The sequence below is a fragment of the Pteropus medius genome, unplaced genomic scaffold (genome assembly GCF_902729225.1).
Source record: "Pteropus medius unplaced genomic scaffold, Ma_sr-lr_union100, whole genome shotgun sequence".
Taxonomy (NCBI): domain Eukaryota; kingdom Metazoa; phylum Chordata; class Mammalia; order Chiroptera; family Pteropodidae; genus Pteropus; species Pteropus medius.
The window spans coordinates 1,147,534-1,172,319 of record NW_024355206.1 but is presented as its reverse complement, the minus strand read 5'-3'; the positions used below and the strand labels follow the sequence as shown (position 1 = coordinate 1,172,319).

Sequence of the window (24,786 nt, the reverse complement as noted above, 5' to 3'; positions counted from 1 at the left end):
TAGCATGTGACAACAGGTGCTTTGAACAAAGCAGGCACAATTCTAATAACTTGAAGTCGATAACTCATAAAAAACAATGAATTATTAATCAATTATTGGGGCCTGAACATTTAATGAAATTAAGCTGATTGCCACACTAAACTGTTGGCTACATATTGATTTAATCCAAGTGCTTAATTAAACTGTGTAAGTGGCCACCAGATCAGTGCATCACAGCTCCCTTCACAGGACGACAGTTTCTGCTCTGCTCTCTTCCCTGCGAATTAGAAATTGTCACTGACTGAAAAGAAATTAAGATAAGGATTCTTGCTTTTCATAACAACTTAAGAAACTACCGTACGATCTGGCTACATTTCTTTTTAAGAATAAATGCCATTGGCACATGTGAACTCAGAGCATAATTTCATATGTAGAAATCATTTACCTCCAAAGAGTTCAGAATCTTAATAAAACAGGGTTATATTAAATACCAAAACAACAAAGAGTTGTTTACAACTCTCTATTTTAAAGACCCAAACACTGAGCCTCAAAGAAAGGGGAAAGCCCTGCAAAATATTTGGATGAAATATTATGATTCAAATTTGAGTGCCCCCGCCTAATCTCTTTCCCAGCCTCAAGTGTTTCCAAAACCTCAAATTAAGCTGCTGTCTGTGGAAAAGCAGAGAGGCAAACCCATGTTACTCTACGAGGTTCAATAGCATCTTCCAGAGGCTGAAGGTCGCTTCCCCAGCAGCTGACAGTCCTCACAGCCACAGTTCATAAATCCTTGTCTTTTGACTTGCGAGTCCTCCTCCTACTTGTCACATTATTAATGATGAGAGTTATTTATGTTGAACATTGAGCAAAATGTTGTGTTTGGTTTGTTTGTTTTGCTTGGTTTTCCAGCCCAGCAGCGATCCTGCTCTGAGGGGACAGTGACAGTTCTCTTGAAGCATCCTGGGGTGCCGGCAGCCCGGCTGGCCTCTCTAATTAGGGCTTTACCTGTCAGTTTCATGAATGGCCACTTTCAGCCCAGATGCGCATCACTACATGTCGAGGATGTCCTTGCCCGATAATGTGCTGGGATGTCAAAACCCACAGCTGCCACCTGGACCCGACACTCAATGAGCCACAGAAAATCAGTTTCAGGGGTGGCACACGCGGAGCTCGGGGGCACCACCCATTCCCTCTGAGCTGTGGCGTGCAAGCTCTTAATACATGAGTTTGTTCTAGGGAAGAAGTGACACCGAGATCCAGCTTGAGGGGGGACTCCACTACCCGATCAGCAGAGTGATCTCGAGAGACCTGTTTACAAACTACTTCCTTTTCACAGCACGGGGGAATGGGGGGCAGGAAATCGCCAGGGACAGATTGGAAAATGAATGCCATGTCATTCGCTTCGCTTTTCCTCCACTAAACCCCATCCCTACTTTCCAGAAGGAAGAGTCTTACGACGCGATCTCAGCATTCGGTAAGTCAGGCTCACAACGTTACCACGTCTTCTTTTTAGGGTGGGAGGGAGCCCTCACCTCCAGCCGAGGGGATGAAGGGCTCCAGTAGGTCCTCGAGTATACGTTACAGAAGGACAGCTAGAACCCGTCTCCAGGTTGCATGGCATCCCTCTACCCCGGCTTTCTGAGAGCGTGGGGGACAGGAATCAGCTATCCTGAAAATCCTTCACTGTCCCAATTACGTTAAGCGCACCTGCCCTGCAAGTTACAACTTAGCAACTCCACTTTGGGGACCAAAAGAAGCTCCATCAGCTGCAAGGGAACGAGGGGTTCCCCCCCACAGCTGGAGGGACTATAAGCAATCCTCAAAGAGCAGAACTGAGATGGATTAAATGACTGTCTTTTCGGTGTTGATGTTGGATATAGGTGACTGAAATCAGACAGAGGTGGTGCCTCTAGGTGAATCAGTCATTTTAAAGGCAAAATTTTTTGGAAAGTCACCCTTCTAATGATATTCATGATGTCAACAAAAAGAGGCAGGAAGCACTGGAGGTAACCTGGTCCTTAGCTGGATTTCTAATTCAGAAATTCTAGAATATTTGTCCACTAAAATTCTTACTTTTCACTAGGGGTGAAAAAAACTATTTCAAGAATAGAAAAAGAATAGTATTCTTTCAGTAGCACTAATGTCTGTAAATACAGGATAGCAGACATGCTATTTCAGATTCACAAGCAGACTTTCAAAATCATATTATCCATCATAGTAAACAAAAAAATAGACTTTCATTTTCTTTCCTAATAGAAAGAAGTAGCACATAACGTGTAAAGATCAAGGAATGAGAGCCTCCCTTTCCAGCAGAACAGATGAAACATTCTGAGCAATCCTCCAAATGAAACAACCAAAATGCTAAAATATGATATTTTTCATCAAACATAATTTTTAATGCATTGCTGATCTGGTCTGAAAAAAATAAGCAATCTATAGATGCCAGAAAAGAAGTGAGGTCAAAGAAACCTTGGCAGGTGAGCGAGCATGAAAGCACTTTTCCCTCTGTGGTTTCAACCAAGCCTTGGAGACCCTGAGCGCCCCCTGTGAAGGCTACGAGGGACACAGGGAAGGGGGGCGTGGGCTCATCCACAGTGGGGCATCCGAGAGGAGATTCCTGCACGAAGCTGAGACCTCAAAGGACTTCATGCTCAATTCACAAGAGGGGGAGGGAAAACGAGAACTTTTGATCTCAAGTCTTCCCAAGAATGCAAAACAATAAAATTCTCACATCCCTTTGAATTCAGGACAACCCAGAGGCCCCCACAATTGAAGGCAGGTAATACAGCCATCTCAGTTTGCTAGCATCCTCGCATTCGACGACGGTGAAAATGAATGACTCAGATGTCGACTCAAACATGTCAACGTGGTGGGATCTCAAATGTTCCTAACGAAATAAGCCAATGACAATATACACTGTGCGTATGTATGTGAGTGTGTGTGTGTGTGTGTGTGTGTGTGTGTATACACACACACATACGTGAAATGTCTCCACTTAGCTAAAGCCCCAAAGAGGCACACTCGAAAGTAGGTTTAGAAAGATAAAGAGAAGCAAGAGCCTATTGAACACGCAATTCAGGAAGGCAGTCACTCTAAGAAGTAACAAGGAGCCAGAGAAGAAAGGATTCTAGGAGGCAAACGTACGGGTAATGTCGTATTTCTTAAACTGAGCATTACATACCTGGGTGTCCATTTTACTGTTATTGCTTAATCGAGACCTATACGTAATATGAATGATTTTATAAATATGATATTAAAAAGAAAGCACTTGAACCATACAGGACTTGAATTCTGATTTCTGGCTTCATATCTAACAACTACGCAGCCATACATAAGTCATTTGAACTCGCTGGATCTTATTTTCACCATCTCTAAAATGGGAATTTTTCCCCCCAACACATTACTTTTACGAGTATAAAGGAAAAGATGGTCACACCAGATCCCATGAAAATTATTTCAAAAAGTTCACAAGTTTGAAAAGAAGTGACAGATTAAGAGAAAACATCAACCAAATGCTTTATCCCCTATGCTTGGAACAATGACCAATCCTCAATAAATATTTGCTAAATGAATTCATGTTAACAAAGGAGCATATTCCTAATACACAGAGCTCCCAAAAAGCATCCAGAAAAAGATAAAGCATGTAATAAAATAGACAAATGATTTTTAAATGTAAGCAATTTAAAAGGAAAAAAATACAAATGACATTTTAAAATATGGACTATTTGAGGTGTGCTCAAAGAAATCCAAGCTGAAGTATGATTGAAATGGTGTTTTGATTAAGGGGGATCACATTTTTTTAAACTAATAGGAAAATGGAGCAGACCGATAAATCAATTGTCTGTTGGGCCATGGAGGAAAACGATCTCTTATTCTTTTTGTAGGAGTGCACACTGGGTGGCACAGGATTGGGTGAGGTTGTTCGGAATGCAGGAAGAGATTAGGACTTCCACAGGACAGAAGGGACAGGGAGGCTAATCTAAGTCCACTTATCGAGACTCGGTACATATGAGTTACAGTACATATGTCGACACTCAGTACATATGCTTATGTTATTGTGTGAGTGTGTGTACTGAAGAATAAACATTGAACTATGAACAGCAATTGCTTGAGGCATACTAATAGGGGAGAGCTGGGGGTTATTCATATTTTACTCAAGTTTATCAGGTTTTTAAAAACAAGGGCGACATATTGGCATTTTGAATTTTAAAAAATTTTAAACACGAAATATATCGTTGGAGACACTAGGAAATTAATATATGGCTGACACCCATGCACCTTCCTATCCAGATTTAAAAGTTAACATTTTTGTTACACTTGCCTTAAAATTCCTTTTCTTTAAGAAATACAGACTCCCCCATAGATTTAACATCCATTTCCCTTTCCATTTCTGCTCCCTCCATCAAATCACTATCTTGAATCCGGTATTGTCTTTTTTCAGCATGGTTTTATAGTTTTCTATATATGTAAGTAACCATAAGCAATAAATCCTTCTGGTGTGCAATATATATAATGCATATTTAATGGGAACTTTAATAGCAAACTCACGGTCATGTTGTAAGGCTTCCATAAAATGTATGGCTCCGCGTGTCAATCTAGTGAGCCCAGGCCAGCAGTCCGAGAAGGACTGTTCCGGGGTCTGGCAGGTCCGCAATGACCCACCCTTCCGAGCACATGCACTGAGAGGTATGGAATCTTTTTCACTAGGACTTGGAAGACAAGTGAGTAGTTCGGATCAGGTTTTAAGTAGTTGTGTTTAAATGCAGGGACCGTGAGAGAGACAAACATCTAGATAACAGAGGCACGCGTTGCCATTTGGTCTCTGCCCAACCTGTGTGGGGTGGGAGGGGCTGTTTTCACAGGAAATTTGGGGAGACTTTGGTATCAAACAAGGTTGAGGTATAACAAGAGTTCTGGGGAGCATTAATCCCCCCATCTTCACACGGAACCTAGCAACTCTCTGAAAACCCAGCAATGACAGTGGCAAGAGTCCTTTTAGTACCTACGAGGACAGTGGACAAGCACTAAGCATCAGGGAAGGATGGAGTGGCCCGTAAAGGGTGACTGCAGCCAGTGGCTGCTCTATGAGCACGTTTGGGACCCAAGAAACACCCAGGAAAGAAGTAACCTTTCAACAGAGGTTCAAGGTCTGCGTTACGGGCAGGAGCAAGAATCGATGCAAGGATTTCACCTACGTGTTCAATACACATTTCCTGTGCACCTGTTTAGTGCAAGGATTGTCAGTTCCTAGAGATGCGACGGTGAAAAAACACAACACACATCCTGTGCTCCCATGGAGCTCGAGAATGGGCCCTGAAGAAAACGCACCAAGGGCGTGTGAGAGAGAGAGAGGGAGGTCCTGAAAGGGGGAATGTTAGACGTGGAGATCCGGGAAGGCTTCCTGAACCTGAGCTAGGAAAACACACGACAGAAAGAAATCGACCATGCGAGCTATGGAGGAAAAGGTTTCTTCTCGGAGAGAACAGGAAATGCAGAGGCCCGAGGGAGGGAGGGAGGTTGCTGTGTTCAAGGAAGAGAAGATCAGGTGGTTTAAGGGTGTGGAGTGGCAAAGGGCTAAGATACAGGTGGGAAAGCCAGGCAGAGCCTGGAAGAGGCTGCCAAGTTTAGATTTTGCTAGAATCACAGTGGTTCTTGATGTGAGCGTAACCACCTACGCGCTCATGCATTGGAGAAACCTAGAACGTACCACGTGTAGTATAAACAATTATTTTTACATATAGGAACTTGCATCTCGACGGTAAAATATTTTCTCTCATTTTTGCACAGTTGGAAGCAGCAGTAGAGGGTAGGGGTTAGGGTCATGAGGCTGAAGATGCAGACAGTTTGGGGGTAACTCTGAGCTCTCACTAACCATACGACTTTCTCAGGGCTTCAATTTCATCACCTAAAAATGGAGATAATAAATTTGATTTTTTTTTTCTTTATCTCACAGAGCTGTTGCATGGGACAATTAATCATATGTAAACACTCTGTAAACAGTTAATTACCTTAAAAGATATAAATTATTATATCTTGTGAACACATTTATAGGATAAAACATTCTAGAATTGATTCTGATGAAATATATTACATGTTTCTGCTACAGTACCCACAGATAGTCAACTTTTAGTACCCTTGTTAATTGAGAAAATTATTCAGGCAATGCAAAATTTGCTTTATTTCCCTTTGAAATAGATTATATTTTATAGCATATTGGTTCTATAATTATGTTTAGCCTGAGTTCTTATGTAATTTGCAGGCCTCTGAAAAATGAACATTTCCCAAACCGAACTCATCATTCCTCCACTATTGTCTTATTCTCTCATATACTCGTTTGCCAGCATTGAACTGTACACACATCACCCATAGTAGAAGTAGTTCAGCCCTCGCTCTCCATCCCTATGTCCAATCGCTCACCAAGACCTCTCCCTTATAACTTAGATGCAGCCCTTAAATTTAGACCCTCTCCTCCTCTTCTCCCAGACTTATCTTTCTTGGAAACCTCATCATCCACACAGACGGCTAACAACTGCTACTACTTCTGGAACATTCTCTACGTGCCAGGCATTCTTCTAAGTCCTTTACAATCTTCAGATCGCCCCCATGGAAAGGGTGCTCGTATTCTTTGCAATTTAGAAATGGGGAAGTCAAGGCACGGAGCGGTTAAGCATCTTTTCCGAGGTCACGAAGCTGGTAAATGCCAGAACCGAGGTTAGAACCCCAGTGAGTCCGAATCTAGGGTCTAGATACTTAAGAACTGCTCTGCGTGGGGTGCCATGACCCCGTTATTCTTTCACTGGGCTCCTCATTACTTCCTCCAACTCTTCCTCCAAAATGAATCTGAGCTCATCGCTTCTCTGTGTATAACAACATCCAGTGATTAGCTCGTCATTCCCTTCAGGAGAAACTTAACATGAATAAGAAGGTCCTTTTTCCCTCAGCCCAGCTTACCTGAGCTACCTTATCATCTGACCCCGTAATCAAGCCCCCGTCCTGGAGTCCTGGCACCCTGAGATTTTCAGAGCATTGTATCCGGGCCTCCGTGCATCTGCAGAGGTGGTTTTTCTACTTCGAAAGGCACCCCCACTCCCCATTTCTCTCCATGTAGTAGTCTGACTCCAAGATGCAGATCAATTGCCACCGGCACTGAATCTCAGCCTTCTCATTACAGAATAGGCGTAAGAATCACTCTCTGCCTCAACTCACAAGGGAACTGTGAGGATCAAATGACACTGGGTAAAAGCTTTGTAAAATACGTGGCAGGGTGGAAGCAAAGCTATTCAACTATCAGGTTTTCTATCTTCCCCACTGTCCCCAACCGGCTGCAGGAGAAGGATGGGTTCTCGGCCTTGCTTTTCCTCAAGTGAGCGGGCCAAAGAGGGAGCAGACCAGTCGAGATGCCACAGAGTCTGGGGGGTTTGTGCTGAAAAGACGGGGGACTGCTGTGAACCACTGAGGACAAGCAAACTTGAGACGGCTCGGAGGGGCTTCGCATACTCCGCCCGCCCTTCCATGTCTTCTCGCGAAAGATTCAAACCATCCTTCAAATAGCGTTTGGATTCCAGACGGAGGTGTCTTCGAACGCACCGCTGTGTCGATACAGGGCCCCCAAGCACCGGGGTGCACACGCCTCCTCCCTCGAAGGGCCCGAGGCCCTCTCCGAGCCCGCCACGCAGGCGAACGCTCCCTTCCGAGTGCCCCCACTGGACCTAACCCCCGCTCGGTGTGACGGGCGCTGCCGTACGGCCTGTTACCGTGACGTCTACGCTCACACTCCCTGCAGACTTTAAGTGCCTCGGTGACAGGGATGAAATAATGTTTATATCGCTAATATCTGCAGTGGTTCGTAGCCCTGGTGACCCAAAGAGATAGAAACTCCAAGGCAAGAAAAGCATGGTTCAGTCTCATTCTAACTACCTAAAATTTCTATCAAGCGAAGTCTTTATGCTCTTGTAGTTCATTTTTTTTTTTTAAGTTATAACATTTGTCAGAAACAGTGCTTTAAAGAAAAATCCTAACAATTTAACCAGGAGACAAGAGGTCTGAGGTCCAGAGCCCCTTCTGCCTTCCACCAGCCTGGTGACCTAGACGGGTGAGCTCAGCAGCAATGGAGAAATCTGGACTTGATCGTCTTTACGGATTTTTCAGCTCTAAAATGTAGTGACCCCTTAGGGATACTCGGCCCCACACGTCTCAGGGGTGGACGTGAGGCGAAAATCCCCAGAACTTTCCAGAATCTTCACCTGAGCTTGTTTTCTTCGGACCACTGTTGTCACTGACAGATCTGTCTGGTGGAAACCTCTGTTCTTCATACCTGATCAGGTGTCTCAGAAAGAGACCGAGGCCGGGGAGGATGGAAAATAATTTGCAAAAAACCAAAGGGGGAATTCTGTAACTGTGCATTTTTCCACTCTGTTCTGATTTCAAACCACTTACAAGTGACAACTCCCAACCCCAGGCAGCTGCTGTGTGGTAGCTCATTACACTCTGGGGACCCCATGTCAATCTTCTTCTGAGAACAGCCATTGTCTTCCAAGGAAAAGCTTTTAGCGTCACGGCAGGCTGAACAGAACACTGCCTTTGTAAGGATATTTTTTAAGGGTAAAGAAAAGGAGAAAGGTATTCTCTAACCAACGGCAGACGCAGGCTCTCTCTTCCCGCACCTCGGGCCCCCTAGGAAGCGTTGTGTGTGAACCCCAGGAGGCTGTGGCAGGGGAGCGAGGTTCTCTCACCTCCAGAAACATGTGAAGGTCACGCTCAAGTCTTTCAGGTGGTGATCAATGCAGGACGGAGGTGTCTTCTACTTCGGAAAAGACAGAGCCGCCCCTCTCCTGCCTGCCTTTGTCATTTCTTGATGTCTCGCCAGCCAGTCAATGACTATTGTACTTTTGCGGGATGAGAGTTTCTAATGAGAGAATGACATTTTTCCCTCAGAAAACTCTCTCAAATTAAGTCTTCCTCTCGGCTTTTAAGGACAGTCAAGCCAATATTGCTATAGGGTCTGAATATAGAGATGTCCACAGAGGAAAAAAAATCAGCAATAAAGCTCCTGAGGAAAAATGAAGTGCCTATCGCAGAGATGAAGTTCCACAAACTAAAAAAGAGACGCAACTTTCTCTGGGCAGAATTGGTCCTTTAGAGCAGATGTCCCCGACCCCTGGGCTGTGGACTGTCTGTGACCTGTTGGGAACCGGGCCACACAGCAGGAGGTGAGCGGTAGGCAAGAGAGAGAAGCTTCGTCTGCATTTGCAGCTGCTCCCCAGCGCTAGCATCACCGCCTCAGCTCCATCTCAGGTCATCGGGCATTAGAATCCCAAAGGAGCACCAGTCCCTGGAGCCGAAAAGGTTGGGGACCGCTGATACAGAAGATGAGGTCGGGGGGAAATGTAGAGAGAGTGGAATGGTTAATACAAGGAGGGCGGCCTTCAACGGGCGCTGTGTTTTGATTCTGTGCATTTCCCGGGAATTTCCCAGCGATGGCAGAGCCTAAAGGAGGGGAGATACCTTGGAACTTCGGGATAGAGGCCTGTGGGCTCCTTCCCGAGCCACCACTTAGTACTCTTGCAAAATGGAGATGATGACAGGTAAAGAAGGCCCATGACCAAAAAGGCGGCAGTTCTGCAGGGAGCAGGGAGCAGGGAGCAGGGAGCAGGCATGGTCTAGAGGATGGCTGAGCCTGGCAACAGGCAGAACCATTCTCTCTCGGTTTCTTACGATCCTCCACCAGAATCTGAGTAGACGGTGACCCCACCCACCCCAAGACTGCCATGACACTCTGAACCGCTCTCTAGTTCCACTTAAATTCGGCATCTTCTCTCAGTTCAAACTCAAACGGCAGACAATGCACGCGCGCACGCACTGAAGGCGACACAAACTGAAGAAAATATGACTTCCGAACGCTCTCCTTGGCAGCTACACGTGCGAAGGGTCCGCTGATCAGAGCACCTATGAATGGAGACTGCGTGGCAGCATTTAACTAACTGGGCTACGGGGAAGGACGCCGGAAAACCGTCGACGACGAGGACTGGGCTCCAAAAGCCCTGGAAACCACTGCCTGGATCGATCCTGCCCACAAAGCCTGTCCCCACCCCACACCATCTGATGCCTTCTGTCCCAACCTGCTGCAGTCTTTGTCCTGCTCTCTTAACTTCTGCCCCCGTCCGCCCGCCCACTCTCTCCTCCGCGAATCCCAAACGTCCCGGGCTCCTTGGAAGGGCCTGCACTTCTCATTTTCCCAAAGCCCCGTCCGCTAAGGTCTCCAAGGATAGAATGAGGTGCTTTTCCTTTCGCAAGGGCTCCCTTTTGTCATCAAGGTCTCTTCCAATCTGCATCTTCCGTGATGGCTTTAGCGACGATTTCTCAGAGGACTCGTCGGTTCACTGTCCCCCTTGAAAAGGACAGAGAATGACTTTTTTCCTGGCAATTTGCTGGCACGTAAAGTAGTGAGTCTCCTGAGAGAGCTGAGGGAGGGGGCTCCACCCTCGGATCTCCGAAGAGCCATAACCTCCACGCCTGGCAAATCTGGCTACTACCGAACTGAAAATACACTGAACAAGCAAACATGGCCAAACGTTTCCAGGAAAATATCTTAAAATATTTTGAAGATAATAAAAAGATTATCTGGAGCCCAGACCCTGGGACGGACTCCGAGCGATCAAACTAAACTGCCCTCGGTAATCTCCCAAAGTCTGGGATTTCGGGCCAGGCCCTGGTGGTGTGGACCCACAGCCATGCTCTCGCTCCTCGGGATAAGACTGAAATGATCGCCCTACATGGCGGGAAGAGCTTCTCGGTACACAATACGACCCCAGCTGGAAGCCGGCTCAGGTCCCCGGGGGAAGGGGGCAGGTAAGACAGCTGAAGTTCACCTAGAAGTGGGCGAGTCACGAGCTGCGGCCGATTTGCTATCTGAAATCAATACGTGACATTTTGCGGTTCAAAGGAAGTTAAGTGGTTTTATTTCTTATTTATAGGTAGAGCTCATTGCATTTTGTTTCTATTGTGCTGGGTTTATTTATTTATTTTTTTAGAAACACGGCAGTGGCGTGTGTTCATGTATATATTGCAACCCGCAAGTTAATTATTATCCTCTAGCCCATCTGGGGCTATGTTCCCAACACTGCGACCCAGGCCATGCGATCTTAGCTCTGTGTTGGGATCCTTCTTGCCACAGTGTCTGAGACATCCACCATGAAAACGCTTTCACCGGGTTAGAAAAGGAGAATAAAATTCACTGTGAGCAGGGAGAGGATAATACATTTAGGTGTGGTCAATTTAGGGTGAGCCGCTTCGACGAGCTAGCTAGCTTCTAGTAATGTCAGGCCACAGAGCAGGGAGGAGGGGCAGCTCCGTCCCAGAATGGAGCCACAGCGGCAATGCTGAACACCTGCCCTGGCGTCGGGGGACCAACCAGCTACATCATGCATACAAATCACATGGCAGTGTTCGGGCGGAACAGGTTGGAACGCTTCCTGCCTGACCTGGAAATAGAGGATGATAGGATGGGAAGGGCACTGGCCTTTTGTCTCTTTTTAGCTTTATGACCTTTGATCAGTCCCAGCTCTAGCGACGCAGATGGCAGAATCCATCGCAACATGAAAACGCAGGACCCCTTGTCCAATACTTTAAGAATTTCAAGATGGCGACAGAAGACCGTTGGACCAAGGGCAAGACCCTTCTAAGCACGGGACCCGCGCGGCTGTGCGGTCGGCACGCCTGAGAAGACAGTCCTGAGCAGCCCCTTCTCCTAAGGCAGAGTGCTGGTCTCCTCCGATCCAGCTCAGTGACTGACACTTGCAAGGTCTTTTGAGGCGAACAACAGCTGCCTGCCATATTAGCCCCTATTCAAGAGAGAAGACTGTACCGATTCACAGACCGTCCATTTGTTATCGCTGACCCTACAGAGTGAGCAGACACCTGTCTCCTTTGATTCACAGAGAGGTATACTAAGAGATCATTCTTCTCTTTTGTTTTTAACTGAACTATTTCATAGAGTGCCAAATTTAGGGGCCTTTATCGTGACTCAAGTCCTCTCGTTAAAGAAAGAATGACCTCGGTAGTTATAATAACAAAAGCACCAATGTCAGCATAAACGAAAAAGCAAAAGCACAAGCAGCTTCATGTCATAATTATACATCAGGGTCCTGCTCGGCTCCTATTTAGAAATCGAACCTGCAAAACACAGTCTTACACAGATGCATTTTCTTTTTATTAATCGTATGTGTTTTTTTTAATGTTTCAAGTACAGTTCGCATACATTAGCTTCATCTGTGCAACCTGGTGATTAGACATTTATATAACTCCAATAAATCTAGTACCTATCTGACACAATATACAGTTATTACAATATTAATGACTATATCTCCTATGCTATACTTTATATCCCTGTGATTATTTTTTAACTACCAATTTGTACCTCTTAATCACTTTACCTTTTTAACCCAGGCTTTCAACCCCCCTCCCATCTGGCAACCATCGAAATGTCCTGAGTCTGTTTTGTTCCGTGTGTTCATTTATTTTGATTTTTAGATTCCGCATATCAGTGAGATCATATGGTATTTCTCTTCGACTTATTTCACTGAGCATAATATTCTCTAGGTCCATCCATGTTGTCGCAAATGGTAAGATTTCGTTACTTTTTTTTTATGGCTGACTAATTCCACTGTATATATGTACCTCCTCTTTACCCATTCATCCACCTGGGTTGCCTCCGTATCTTGGCTTTGTAAATAATGCTGCAATGAACATATGGACACATGGGTCCCTCCAAAGTAGTGTTTTGGGTTTCTTTGGATAAAGAGCCAGACATGGGATTCCTGGGTCCTACTTTCTCTGTTGTTATAGCCTTTGTTTTAAAATCTACTTTGTCTGATATAAGTATTGATACACCAGCCCTTTTTTTTCTCCCATTTTCATGAAATATCTTTTTCCATCTCTTTATTTTCAGTCTGTGTGTGTCTTTCAATTTGAAGTGAGTCTCTTGTAGGCTGCAAGTGTAAAGGTCTTGTTTTCGAATTCATTCAGCCACCCTATGTCTTTTGATGGGTGCACTTAATCCACTTACATTTAAAGTAATTGTTGTAGATATGTAGTTACTGTCATTTTTATTATCTATATTTTTTATCTTTTTTTTCTTCTTAAAGAAGTCTCTTTATTCTTGTAATACTGGTTTGGTGGTAATGAACTCCTTTAGCGGTTTCTTATCTAAGCAGCTCTTTATCTGACCTTCTATTCTAAATGATAGCTTTGCTGGGTAGAGTCATCTTGGTTGTAGGTCTTTGCTTTTTATCACTTTGAATATTTCGTGCCAATCCCTTTGGCCTTCAAAGTTTCTGTTGAGAAATCAGCTGACAGTCTTATGGGAGCTCCCTTGTAGGGAACTAATGGCTTTTCTCTTGCTGCTTTTAGGATCCATTCTCTCCATAATGTCTGGCATTTTAATTACCTTGTGTCTTGGTGTGGGCCTCTTTGGGTTTGTCTTATTTGGAACTCTCGGCACTCCAGAGCTTGTATGGCTATTTCTTTTAGCAGGCTAGGGAAGTTTTCTGTCGTTACTTCTCAAAATAGGTTCTCAGTTCCTTGCTCTCTCTTCTCCTTCTGTGAGCACTATGATGCCAATACTGTTATGCTCGATGTTGTCACAGAGGTCCCTTAAACTGTCCTCATTTTTTAATTTTTTTTTTCCTTATTGCTGTTTCAGTCGTGTGTTTTCTTCCACTTTGTTTTCTGAGTCACTGATTCGATCCTCTGCTTCATCTAACCTGCTGTTGATTCCTCCCAACGTTAATTTCAATTGTAGCCTTCATTTCTAACTGGTTCTTTTTTATGGTTTCCATCTCCATTTTAATGTGTCCCATCTTTTTGTTGAAGTTCTCACTGAGATCATTGAGCACGCTGCTTATCACTAGCATTTTGAACGCTGCGTCTGGCAGACTGCTTGGTCTTCATTTTGTTTAGCTCTTTTTCTGGAGCTCTGTTCTATTCTTTCAGTTGGGACATGTTTCTTTGTCCCCTCATTTCGGTTCCCTCCCTCTGTTTGTTCCCATGTATTAGGGAGAGGGAGAGCTGCTATGTCTCCTGGCCTTACGTGGAAGCTGTCCTGTGGGGCCCCCCAGTGCAGTCTCCCTAGTCAGCTGAGCGGGGGGTTCCAGGTGTGCCTCTTGTGTGGGTTGTGTGCTCCCTCCTATTGTCATTGATCGTTGGCTGCTGTTGGGACATCAGTGGGAGGAATCGACCGTCAGGCTGATGGTCGTGAGGACTGGCTGTGACCACGGCAGTGGAGCTCTGGTGCAGGGGCTGACCCTACGAAGCAGGATTTGCTTTGGCAGGGCTCTGGCGCCTGCCCTGTCTGCTTTTTCGGCGTGTCGTGTTGATCCCCTTTCTTAAATTCAATGAAAGTGGCGCTGGCAGGATTTCTGTCTCTAATGTCTAAGCACCACTCATCTGCAAGTGAAGGACTCCATGACTGTTACAGAAATTGCTCTTAAATACATAAAACACATAAGAGAATTTTTGGAAAATCCCTTATTATTCATTAAAGCATTTGGGGGCCTCATTAATTCCGATGGGATAATCAGTTGTTGATTAGCCAGGCTGTTAAGCATCCATTGTCAGATGCTGATGGGGTGTGAGAATTGCATTTCGTATCCACGGAAGAGTCACCTGAATGCAGTTAGCACTTCATCAGCTAAGGCTGCATCTTCTGAGGATAAATTGGCTGGATTTTCATTCCCCAGTCTTTTCCTTCATCTCCCACATTTTTCTTTATTGCAAAGCATTTCTCATTCTGTTTGGTTTCTCCTGCACATCTAAGGTCTGAAATGATTTCAGAAGCCAACTTTAAAAGCTGGCAGGTTACAGGTAAGTCATACTGGTACACAGGGTTCTAATGTGAAGAGCGTGCGTGTGCGTGCGTGCGTGCGTGCGTGTGTGTGTGTGTGTGTGTTCATCTCTGTGTGTTTGGCTTTGGCCTGACAGTTCGTGGCTAGGGCCTCCTGCACACCATCAGCCCTTCAGATCCAAATAGTATCCAGGACATCAAGGAGATTCCTCAGCCAGGGCTCTAAAACTCAAAACTGCCTTTCTCTCCAAACCTCGACTGACTGAGAGGAGCATAATGGCAGTGAGCACGGTGAGAAAAGTCCCTGGGCTCGAGGTTGGGAAATGGGAGTCAGAGCCCTAGTTCTGTTTTAGGAGAGGAAGTGACAGCACTAGGCGACTGCTCTCGGCGCCATCCAGTCATTTCATCTCCCTGACAGTTTGCAACTTATCTCTTCTCCCTTCAACAACAGAGCACCATCAGGGTTTCTCCTCCATGTCACGCCAAGAATGGTGGGAGGTGTACTTCTGTAAAGATGGACCAGTCCTCAACCCTTTACTGAGCCTCTGATTTCAAAGGGACAGGGTGCTCCCCTGACAGGAGGGGCCCCCTCTCTCTACTACATCTTCAAAGAAGAGGGTCCTCGTTTTACTCACGGAACTGCTCTAGATGGTGAGCACTGTCAGACTCGGGCATGGCTGAGATGGTCACCAACGGACAGGAATTCCCTCCTAGGGTCTGGCAGAGAGCTTCCTGCCGGAAGTAAACCTTTTTGGGATCGATGCTTTTTTCCAGGATATCAAGGTGAGTCTGGAACAGAAAAAAAAAGAAGCATACATTATTTCTGATAATAACCATACTAGACAACAGCAATAAAACTTATATTCGTGTAACTCCTTATAGAAGAATTTCTGCTAACCTGGTCTCCCCAATATAGGGCGTTAAGTGCCTAAAAAGGGGGCTACTCCTACCACCTCGCAGACGTTCAATGAGGCAGAACAGGACGCATCATTCCCACACGTGTCTGCGTAATAGGACATCTGTTTTCGAGTGGTACTGAAGGCAAGAGGGTAGGCGCATACAGCATCTTACCATCACCGTGGTTACCATGAAGACAGAGTGCACCCAAGCACTCAGGAACACAGGACAGAGACCTTCAGCCGCACATGGGACCTCAGAACCGGGCAATATCGGGAGAGGTGTGGACATGATGAAGGAGAAGAGGAAACAGCTGATCCAGGGGGCGTGCCAGGCAAAGACAAATAATGGCAACTCATTTTTCCTACTCTTTTCTTCCATTTAGACACTGACTTAAGACAAAGATACAAAAATAGGATAGCACTGAAACTATCGTTGAGACCTCTGAGGATATTTTTACTAACCCAAGCAGTCATTAAGAGGTTAGGAGATTTTCTCCCAGCTGTATTACGTACCCTGACAACAGTGACTCTGTAACCTCAGTAACCAGCACAAGGACATCTATGCACAAAAATTATCCTTCTAGCTGAAGCTCTTAAGTTTTCACCACACCAAGCAGGCATTAACAGGGCCAAGGAGAAGCTGACCATCTTGCTTTTTGATAAATAACAAGCCTGCTAGATAAATCTTTTAAAAAACACATAAATTCTATGTAAATATTTAGAGAAGTCATAAAATATATTCTGAAGAGGTGAACACTGCCCTCAAAAGGTAGAGGAAGTGTTTGCATGTGAAAAGGATTTACTACAGAAGGAGCAGGTGGGGTTATGGCTCACCCAAAGATGTCAGTCATGCCCGAAGCTTCGGGACCCGTAAATATGTTACCTTACATGGCACCAAGGGCTTGGCAGATACGTTTAAAGTCTATTTGAGATGGGAGATTATCCTGCATCACCCAGTTGGGGCCAACCTGATCCAAAGTTCTTAAAAAGCAGAAAACTGTGACCAGCCGCAGAGAACCAAAGGGATGGCAATGTGAGAAGGACTCAGCCTGCCATTGCTGGCTTTGAGGATGGAGGCAGGAGATCAAAGGCCAGGATATGTGGTCTTTAAAAGCTCAAAAGACAAGAAAATAGATTCTCCTCCGAAAGCCTCTGGAAGAAACGCAGCCCCAACACCGTGATTTGTGGCCAGTGCAACCCATGTCAAACTTCTAACCTAGATGGGTGTAAGAGTTTTAAAATTTTATTGTTTCACCCACCAAGTTTGGGCTAATTTCTTAGAGCAGCAATAGAGAACGAATATAAAAGGAAATAAACAAACAAACAGAAGAACTTCCTCAACTAAGTAAAAATCCTAGGATTTGGATAGATAGAAATACAGTAAAACCTGCCGGAACGCTATGGAAATATTTGAATTGCAAGGAAAAAGAAAGAGTGCCAAAGGAAGAAAAAGTCTCCAGAAGATTCTGTGGCCTTTTCTCTACCCTCAGGGATACCTGAAAATTTGACCCTGACTGATAACCTCCTTGCAACTGAGACCCCAAATCATCCACCCCAACAATGCCTATTACCTACATTCACATGGCTGTTATTGTTCGTCTGCATCAACATAATTCTACTATTCCAGGAAACTTTTGTCCAGGAAAGTAGAAGTTACGAACCAATGTATTGTTCATTCCAGGAACATCCCAGCAACTCTTCGATAGAAAGCATCAACTGACTCTGTAATCCGAGCCCCTTGAACCCCTTTCCTCAAGATTCTTGCCTTACGGTGTCCACCAATCTTACACTATTATATCACGTCTTTACTCAATGCTAACCAAGCCCCCTAAACAAAATATCTGCCTTTAAACAAGACTTTAAAGTCTTAATAAATATCCCAGCTCTGCCCTTCCTCCTCTGAGACACTGTCAAGACTCTGCCATACTCTCCTTTGCCAAGGACATGAGTTTCCTGTCGCTGCCATAATTACTGCAAATTTAGTGGAGCGAGGCAACACAAATTTATTGTCTTATAATTCTGGAGGTCAAAAGTCAAAAACAGGTCTTACGGGGTCAAAATTCCAGGTGATGTCAGGAATGCACTCCTTCAGGCGGTTCTAGAGGGTAATTCATCTCCTTGCCTTTGCCACCTTCTGGCGGCGACCTGCATTCCTTGCTTCAAGGTGACATTCTCCACCTTTGAAGCCAGCAATTGCCTTATCCCCACCTCTGCTTTCATGGTCATATCCTCCTCTATGACCCCAACTCCACTGTCCTATCTCATTCTTCCACATATGAGGACCCTTGTGATTACACTGGACCCGACGCCATAATCCAGGATAGCCTGCCCATCTCAAGATGCTTAACTTAATCACATCTGCAGAGTCCCTTGGGCTGTGTAACACCACTGCTCCTTGTCAAAAAGAATGGGGTTGCACCCTAAAATTAAGGTTATTTTTTAAAAGTGACTATGTGTCATACTTCCTTCTGCAACACTAGATGCCAAATTTTTGCTCTTAAGCAAAGGTAACATACATGCTCAGATATGCAAGAAGTCAGAAAACATGTCACCTTATATTTAATGAAAACGGTAGCTTGAAGACATACGTCTGCTGCTCCCAAATCAAACTAAAGAACAATATAAAAGGGCAGTCCAGTTAAATAGGGTTTAAGTCTAAGCGACCATTGAAGACATGATTACTACATTACACAAACACCAAAAATTATTTTTAGGGAGAAAAAAATATAGTACCAAATTTTAATGGTATCATCTGGTTCTAAAATGAAATTAAAAGAGATGTGTGAAGAAAATATAGTAGAAAATATCACCATTTTCATTTTGCATGGACAACGTTATTTAATTCTTGAAAATGGAAAGGCATACAGTATGGAGCAAGATGACTAAAGTGGGCAAGTTTTTAATTCGAACTGCCTGAGTTCAAATTTCGGCTGCAGATTCTGGAAAAGTTATATAAATTCTGTACTTAATCTCTTTGTGGCTTAATTTCCTCTCTTTAAAACATATATATATATATATATATATATATATATATATATATATATATATATATATATATATATATATATATATATTATAATAGCATTGCCTACCTCATTCAATGGCTACCACAATTTAGCCGTATACTGTATGTGAAAAGTCACATAAGTAACACTCAGTTTTAACTATGATTATTCATGGCGAAATATAGGTTCAGATAGTTTGGTTTTTTTTAAGAACTAAAAGATTAGCACTATTAGAATTATAAACACAGGGAAAAAATAAAAATTAAAGAAAATAGGGTTGGTCCATGTTACATAAGTGATAGAGGGAAGGTGGGGAGGAAGAAAAACATTAAACATGAAAAATAGCATACACTCGAGATGATAGAAGTAACACCAAAAATTATTACAAGTAAAAATAGGTTAAAGAACCTCATTAAATGACAAAAATCTTTCGGATTCGTTTTTTTTCTTAATCCCACTGCACATTGCATGTAAGAGGTAATTTTAAATAGAAGAGAAAAAAAATGATGTATTTCAAAACACGCCTAAATTATCTCTTTAGTTTGTTTGCCTCTACTAAAATATTTTAAAAGAAAAATACTGAAACTAAAAGGATAAACAAACATAAATTAAAGCGGGCATGGCAACAGTAATATATGACGAAGCCATATTCGAGAACAAGGGCATTAAATGGGATTTTGAAATCTTATTCTGATAAAGGGCACAATTCAAAATGAATATATAAAACTCATAAATCTTAAGAATCAAATAACATAGGATTGAAATATACAATGCGAAATGGCAGAAGGGGAATAAATTGTACTCAGAGTGGGAGACTTTGAAGACACTACCTCGGTCTTAAATCAATTGCACAAAAATGATGATAGTGTGTTTGAACAATATTGGTTTTTCATAGATATACGTCAAACTTTTTATAAAAACATCCTTTTCTCCTCAAATATCCATGGAACTGTAAAAAAATTAACCACATACAGGTCTGTAAAACATTCAAAAATGTTTCCAATGAAGGCAAAAATTGTATGCAACACATTTTCTGACAAATAAAGTGAGTCTTAAGTCAAAATGGTTTTAAAAAGAGCAAAAACAAAAACATGAGGAAGTAGCAAAACATCCCCCCCCTAAAATCTCGCCAAATAAATTAATGTATCAAAGAGAAAATCGATATGAAATCAGTGTAATTAAAGCCATGATAAAAAAAGATATCTGGTGTCTCAGGAGAGACAGCGAAGAACAAGAATAGAAATGTCCCCAACGGAATGTCTCTATGTGTCAGTCATCCCCGTTAAGCAAAATGCCAGCACCTTAGTTAAAAGAGTAAAGATAATCCTGGATTTAGATGATAACTCTCTGTGATCCTAAGCAAATTATTTTAATGACTTTCATCAAATTCTGGGTGAAAGCGGCTCCCAATATTGTTAAATTATTAAATTATTAATAATTAAATTATTATTAAATTATTAAAACCCTGACTGAGTGGACCCTGACTCACAATTACTATCATGATTCGCGGCCCCCCTAAACTAGGAAAGCAATACTCTTTCCTGCACCATTTCCCAAAATGCATCCTACAGAATATTACCAGGTGCTGGGGGGAGGACAGGGAGGTGGGCAGGCAGAAAATTCAGAGCGAAAACACTTGGAACATGGTGAGTTAAAGAAAATAAAAACGTTTTTATGGCTGCAGAATTTTTCAGACTCTCTAATATGCCACTATGCCTTGTGACTTCCTAGAAGGAAATCCAGCACACCGAGCTTCATGAATTTATGTATCCATTAATTCCTTTTCTGTAAAGATCTCAGGACACAGGGGTGCTGTACAATGTGATTTGGGAAACACTGTCTTTGCTGAATTGTCTTTTGTTTTGCCATCAAAGTATTTGTTGCACATTTTACTATGTCTAAAAGGATCCCTTTGCAAGGAGCATTGGGGGTAAAGGGTGGGGTGTGGGGGGCTGGGTGGAGAGCCTTCTTGAGGAGAACACTGGCTATTATTCTGTGATGTCACCAAGTTATGAAGAGGTCAAAGCTCGGGTGTCTGAGGGCAAAGCTTAAAAAAAAAAATCATAATAAAAATCTAGATTTTGTGAATCGGGCATTGGAGGCAGGCTCAGAGGAAGGTTTGTTCATAGATATCATCAAGCACAATTCGCTAGGAGAGGAAAAAGTCAAAAAAAGCATCACTGAACCCGTGAACATTGTCCTTCAAAACAGTGTCACCTTCACGTGCTCCCTAGAAGCAAAAGAAGGAGGAAGCCAAGTTTGAAAGTTTTCTTCTATGAGATCTCTATTAATTGTATCATTACATTTTGGGGGATTGATAAGATTACAACTCAAGTGCCTAACATCTTTCGGCGTAAGCTCGTTTGCTGTAAAAAGATAGTTGTTCACACGGCCATTCAACTCTTTATCCCTCTCCACCTGCTGCCAAATACATTCCACCTCCACTCTTGGGGCCATTATCCCTGCTCCCGTCATACAGAAAACTTCTAGAAATAAACCGTTGGATTTGCTTTTGCAAGAATGGCTTCGCATTGTCCTCCCGAAAACGACTTGTAGGTGAACGCTACCACCTTCGGTCCAGCAAGACTGTTGTCTAATTGGATATTGTTGGAATCAATGAGCAGGGAAGCAGGGAGCCTGAATGCAGCTACCAACAACCAACCGTAATGACAGCCCTGCAGAAGCCACAGGGGTGGATTTCTTTATAAAGATGGGAATGAGTTCAAGGCAATTATGGAGACCCCCAGAGAGGTTGTCTTCTTAGAAGATAATTCTACCCGTCCGTGAAAGATATCGGGCTGATATTGCTTCTCCGGCAGCCTCGCCGGTGCCTCGTCACAGCAGTCTCCTGCCCCTCTCCTTTATCGGCTACTCCCTTAAAACGTCCACAAAAGACTTGACTTGACCTCAGCAAGCTACCCCGCTGGTAGCTACTGATAAAATGAGAAGCGCTATGCACTCAGAAATCGTGTCTGATTGTTACTCTCCTCATCTGCCTCACTCTCTGTCCCCCTCATTCAGGAGAAAGCTCACCCCTAAGGAGAGGGTCTATTTTATTTGTGTACTGACTAGCTCTCAGTTGTCACTTGAATACGCCCATCAGAGAATCGGAAGCTTCTCGTAACAAGAGAACAAATGACACCTTTAAACTAAATAAAAGTGACAGAACATGCTGGAAGCAGGTTCTAATGAGCTTCCTCAAACTGTCTCAGTCTGCCAATACCACTCTCCCCACGTTAAATGGACTCGATTTAAGAAGCAGGAGAAACAACTAGTCTCTAGGTGCCTACTCACAGATTTGCTGATCAGAAAGAAAAGATTAGGATTTTAATACCCTTTTCCATTAAAAATAAATGAAGTTATATGGCTGATGATTTGGAAAGGAGAGTAAAGAAAAAAATTATATATAATCAACCGCCCTAAGACAACCACCGGTAGCCACTGTATTTCTTTTTTGTCCTTTATTTGGACTTTTTTACATTCTTTTAATTTTATTATAAATTATGGAATGGGTACCTTTCGATAAATCCAGCGGAGAAAATGATCACACATCATCATGAAAAAAAGAATCAGCACTCTAAGGGCAATCATCTGGTACGGCTTACTGGAAAGAGACACCTAGCTAATACTTCCCACGTATCGAGTTATTTAATCTTCACGACAACCTGCGTAGTAAGTTCTTTCATATGTCCGATTTTACGGATGAGAAAACGGAGGCAATGAGCAGTTAAACCGCTTGCCCGAGGCTACACAGCAAGAAAGCACCAGAGTTCAGACTCGAATCCAGGCCTGTCTGACTCCGAACTTGTTCTTACATCGTGCTCAAGACCTTGAATTCAGGGATCCTTGCAGTCGATGACTTCCCCACTCGACACATCTCGGCTTCTTCAGAATGAATGGCCTTTTACGTTCACCTGTTACCATCGGCACTCCCTACTGGCGCCTGCCCTTTGTTCTGGCCCATTCGAGGACAGGTCTCTGTCTGTTGATTGCCCGACAGCACTCGTGTATGACTTGCTCACTGCATCTTTGATCCATCACATGTAAATCAACACTTCCAAATGTTTGACACATTTTAAACTCTTTATTTATTCTGAGCCCTTTGTGAGCGATTGTGCATATGATCTAATTCTCTTCTTTCTCTCCTTTTCTCTCTCCTTCTCTCCCTACCCCACACGACATCTCATCTTTAAAGATGACGGCGATAGCATCTGCCACTGTAGGAATATGTCTGGTGAAAAACCCTACTCCACCCTCTGAGTCCTAAACTCTCTCAACATATGGGTCCTAGTTATGATCACTTTTCTTGTCTCGGGCCAACACATAAGGCTGTAAGTTCTGTGAGACCTCATTGTCTTACCCTCTAAAATGTCCGTCAGAAATTCTCTCGGTGTCCTATTTTCAACCAATACTACTGGCTTTCCAGGGGCAATCCATAACATAATCCAAATACTTTAACAAGTATTGTTAACACTCACACGGTTATTGCAATTATTGATAGCTTGATACGGATGACTACAATAGAATTCTTCTGCTTGCTTCATAATTACAATAATATTGTATTTCTTTCTTTTAGCTTTATTTTAAGACTCTAATTTGGATAATTACCCAACAAAGCTCCTGGCAAGCATCTGGAAAATATCAAATTGAAAGAATGAAATACTAAGTTTCTTATCGTAAGAGAATAAAATTTTTCAAGCTGCAAAATTACATCCAAGTTGAAAAACATCCAACATACATGTCCTCTGCTATGAAAATGTCTGTCATGATTAAACATAATCCACATTATAAGAGATTTACAAATTGTGAATTCGACGTAGGAATGCATTTTCCACCCCTCCGCATAACCCCCAAGTATCATACAGTTAATTCTGCCCTTGGGGTATTATTCACATTGAATTTATCACTGATCTGTTGGAAGAAAAATGGTTTCTCCTTAGGACATGTTCAAAAATAAAAATGACTAGAGTGCATTAACAGAACGTACTTCTTCTGTCCACAACGAGAGGAAGGATTTCTTAAGAGAAGTCACAGAGTCAAGTATTGTCTTAAACCTTATAGAGTACAAGACCATGCGTTATTGGAAATGCAAAACCTACAACTGAATACATGCATTTTTCACTTTCAAGTAACGAACTGTCTTTCTTACTCGGTTCTACTCATTTAGGAGAAATGAAAATGTATCGCTTTCCTGTCTTTCTCATTAACCCTCCTCCAACGTCCCTAGGGGGAAGAGATTCACAGTCAATAGGCTAAGTAGCAAGCCAATGAGCATCCACTAATAAGACTTTTCTCTCCTCATTGAGGCCAAGTGACCAGAAGAGGAGCCCTCTTTTCTTGTGTTTCTGTCCCTCATCAAGACGAAATGATTGCCTCGTTAACCCCAGTGGCTTCTAAGCTATCTGTTGATTGCAAACTTCAGACCCTGTGCTCTGCTCTGACAAGACCACAAAAGGCAAGTGGATCCCAGAGGCACAAGCTATGACAAACAACAGCTACTACAACCGAAGTCCAGTTTTACTGGCACATGTAGTCATGGAGTTGTGTGATTATGTAATGGATCTCTGATGGCTGAGTTCAAGTCATCGCCCCATGGATTGTAATGATAAGCGTGAGTATCACGGAGGTGGTTTAGCTGGATAGTATTGTTCCCCAAACGTGTCCTGAGGGGTTCTTATCCCAAGCTGTTCTGATGGGTGCTTGCTAAGTGCCTGCACACACGCTCATTCAAAATCTGAACTTCAAAGTAAGAATTCAGATGCCTTCCAGGCCTGGCTGAAGGAAACTCAGACTTCTCATCAGCCTGACTAGATGACACCCCAAGGGGAAAGGCAAACATGCATTCAGACAGGAATCGTCCCCCTTTGATTTCCTTGTGGTGTTTCACAAGTGAGACAATAAGAACAGCTGTTGAAAGGGATTATGACTCTTGCCTCTTCCAGGGCCCGAAAAGCAATAAGCATCCTTTATAACAAACGCAGCAATAAGCATCTCTTATAACAAACGCGGCTTGTTATGGCCTCGCTTGCGATACACATTTCTTGGATTCACTTCTTGAGATCTCAAA

At 43.4% G+C, this 24,786-nt stretch overlaps 1 protein-coding gene across 1 annotated transcript in view; it reads right to left on the bottom strand.

The window, feature by feature from the left end:
• The window catches only part of AGBL1 (AGBL carboxypeptidase 1), a 535,540-nt gene that overhangs the window by 227,437 nt on the left and 283,317 nt on the right, over positions 1-24,786 (bottom strand). Inside the window, exon 20 of the mRNA XM_039858445.1 lies at positions 15,451-15,604. Coding sequence (XP_039714379.1) covers positions 15,451-15,604 — 154 coding nt within the window. The remainder of the gene's footprint in view (positions 1-15,450; positions 15,605-24,786) is intronic.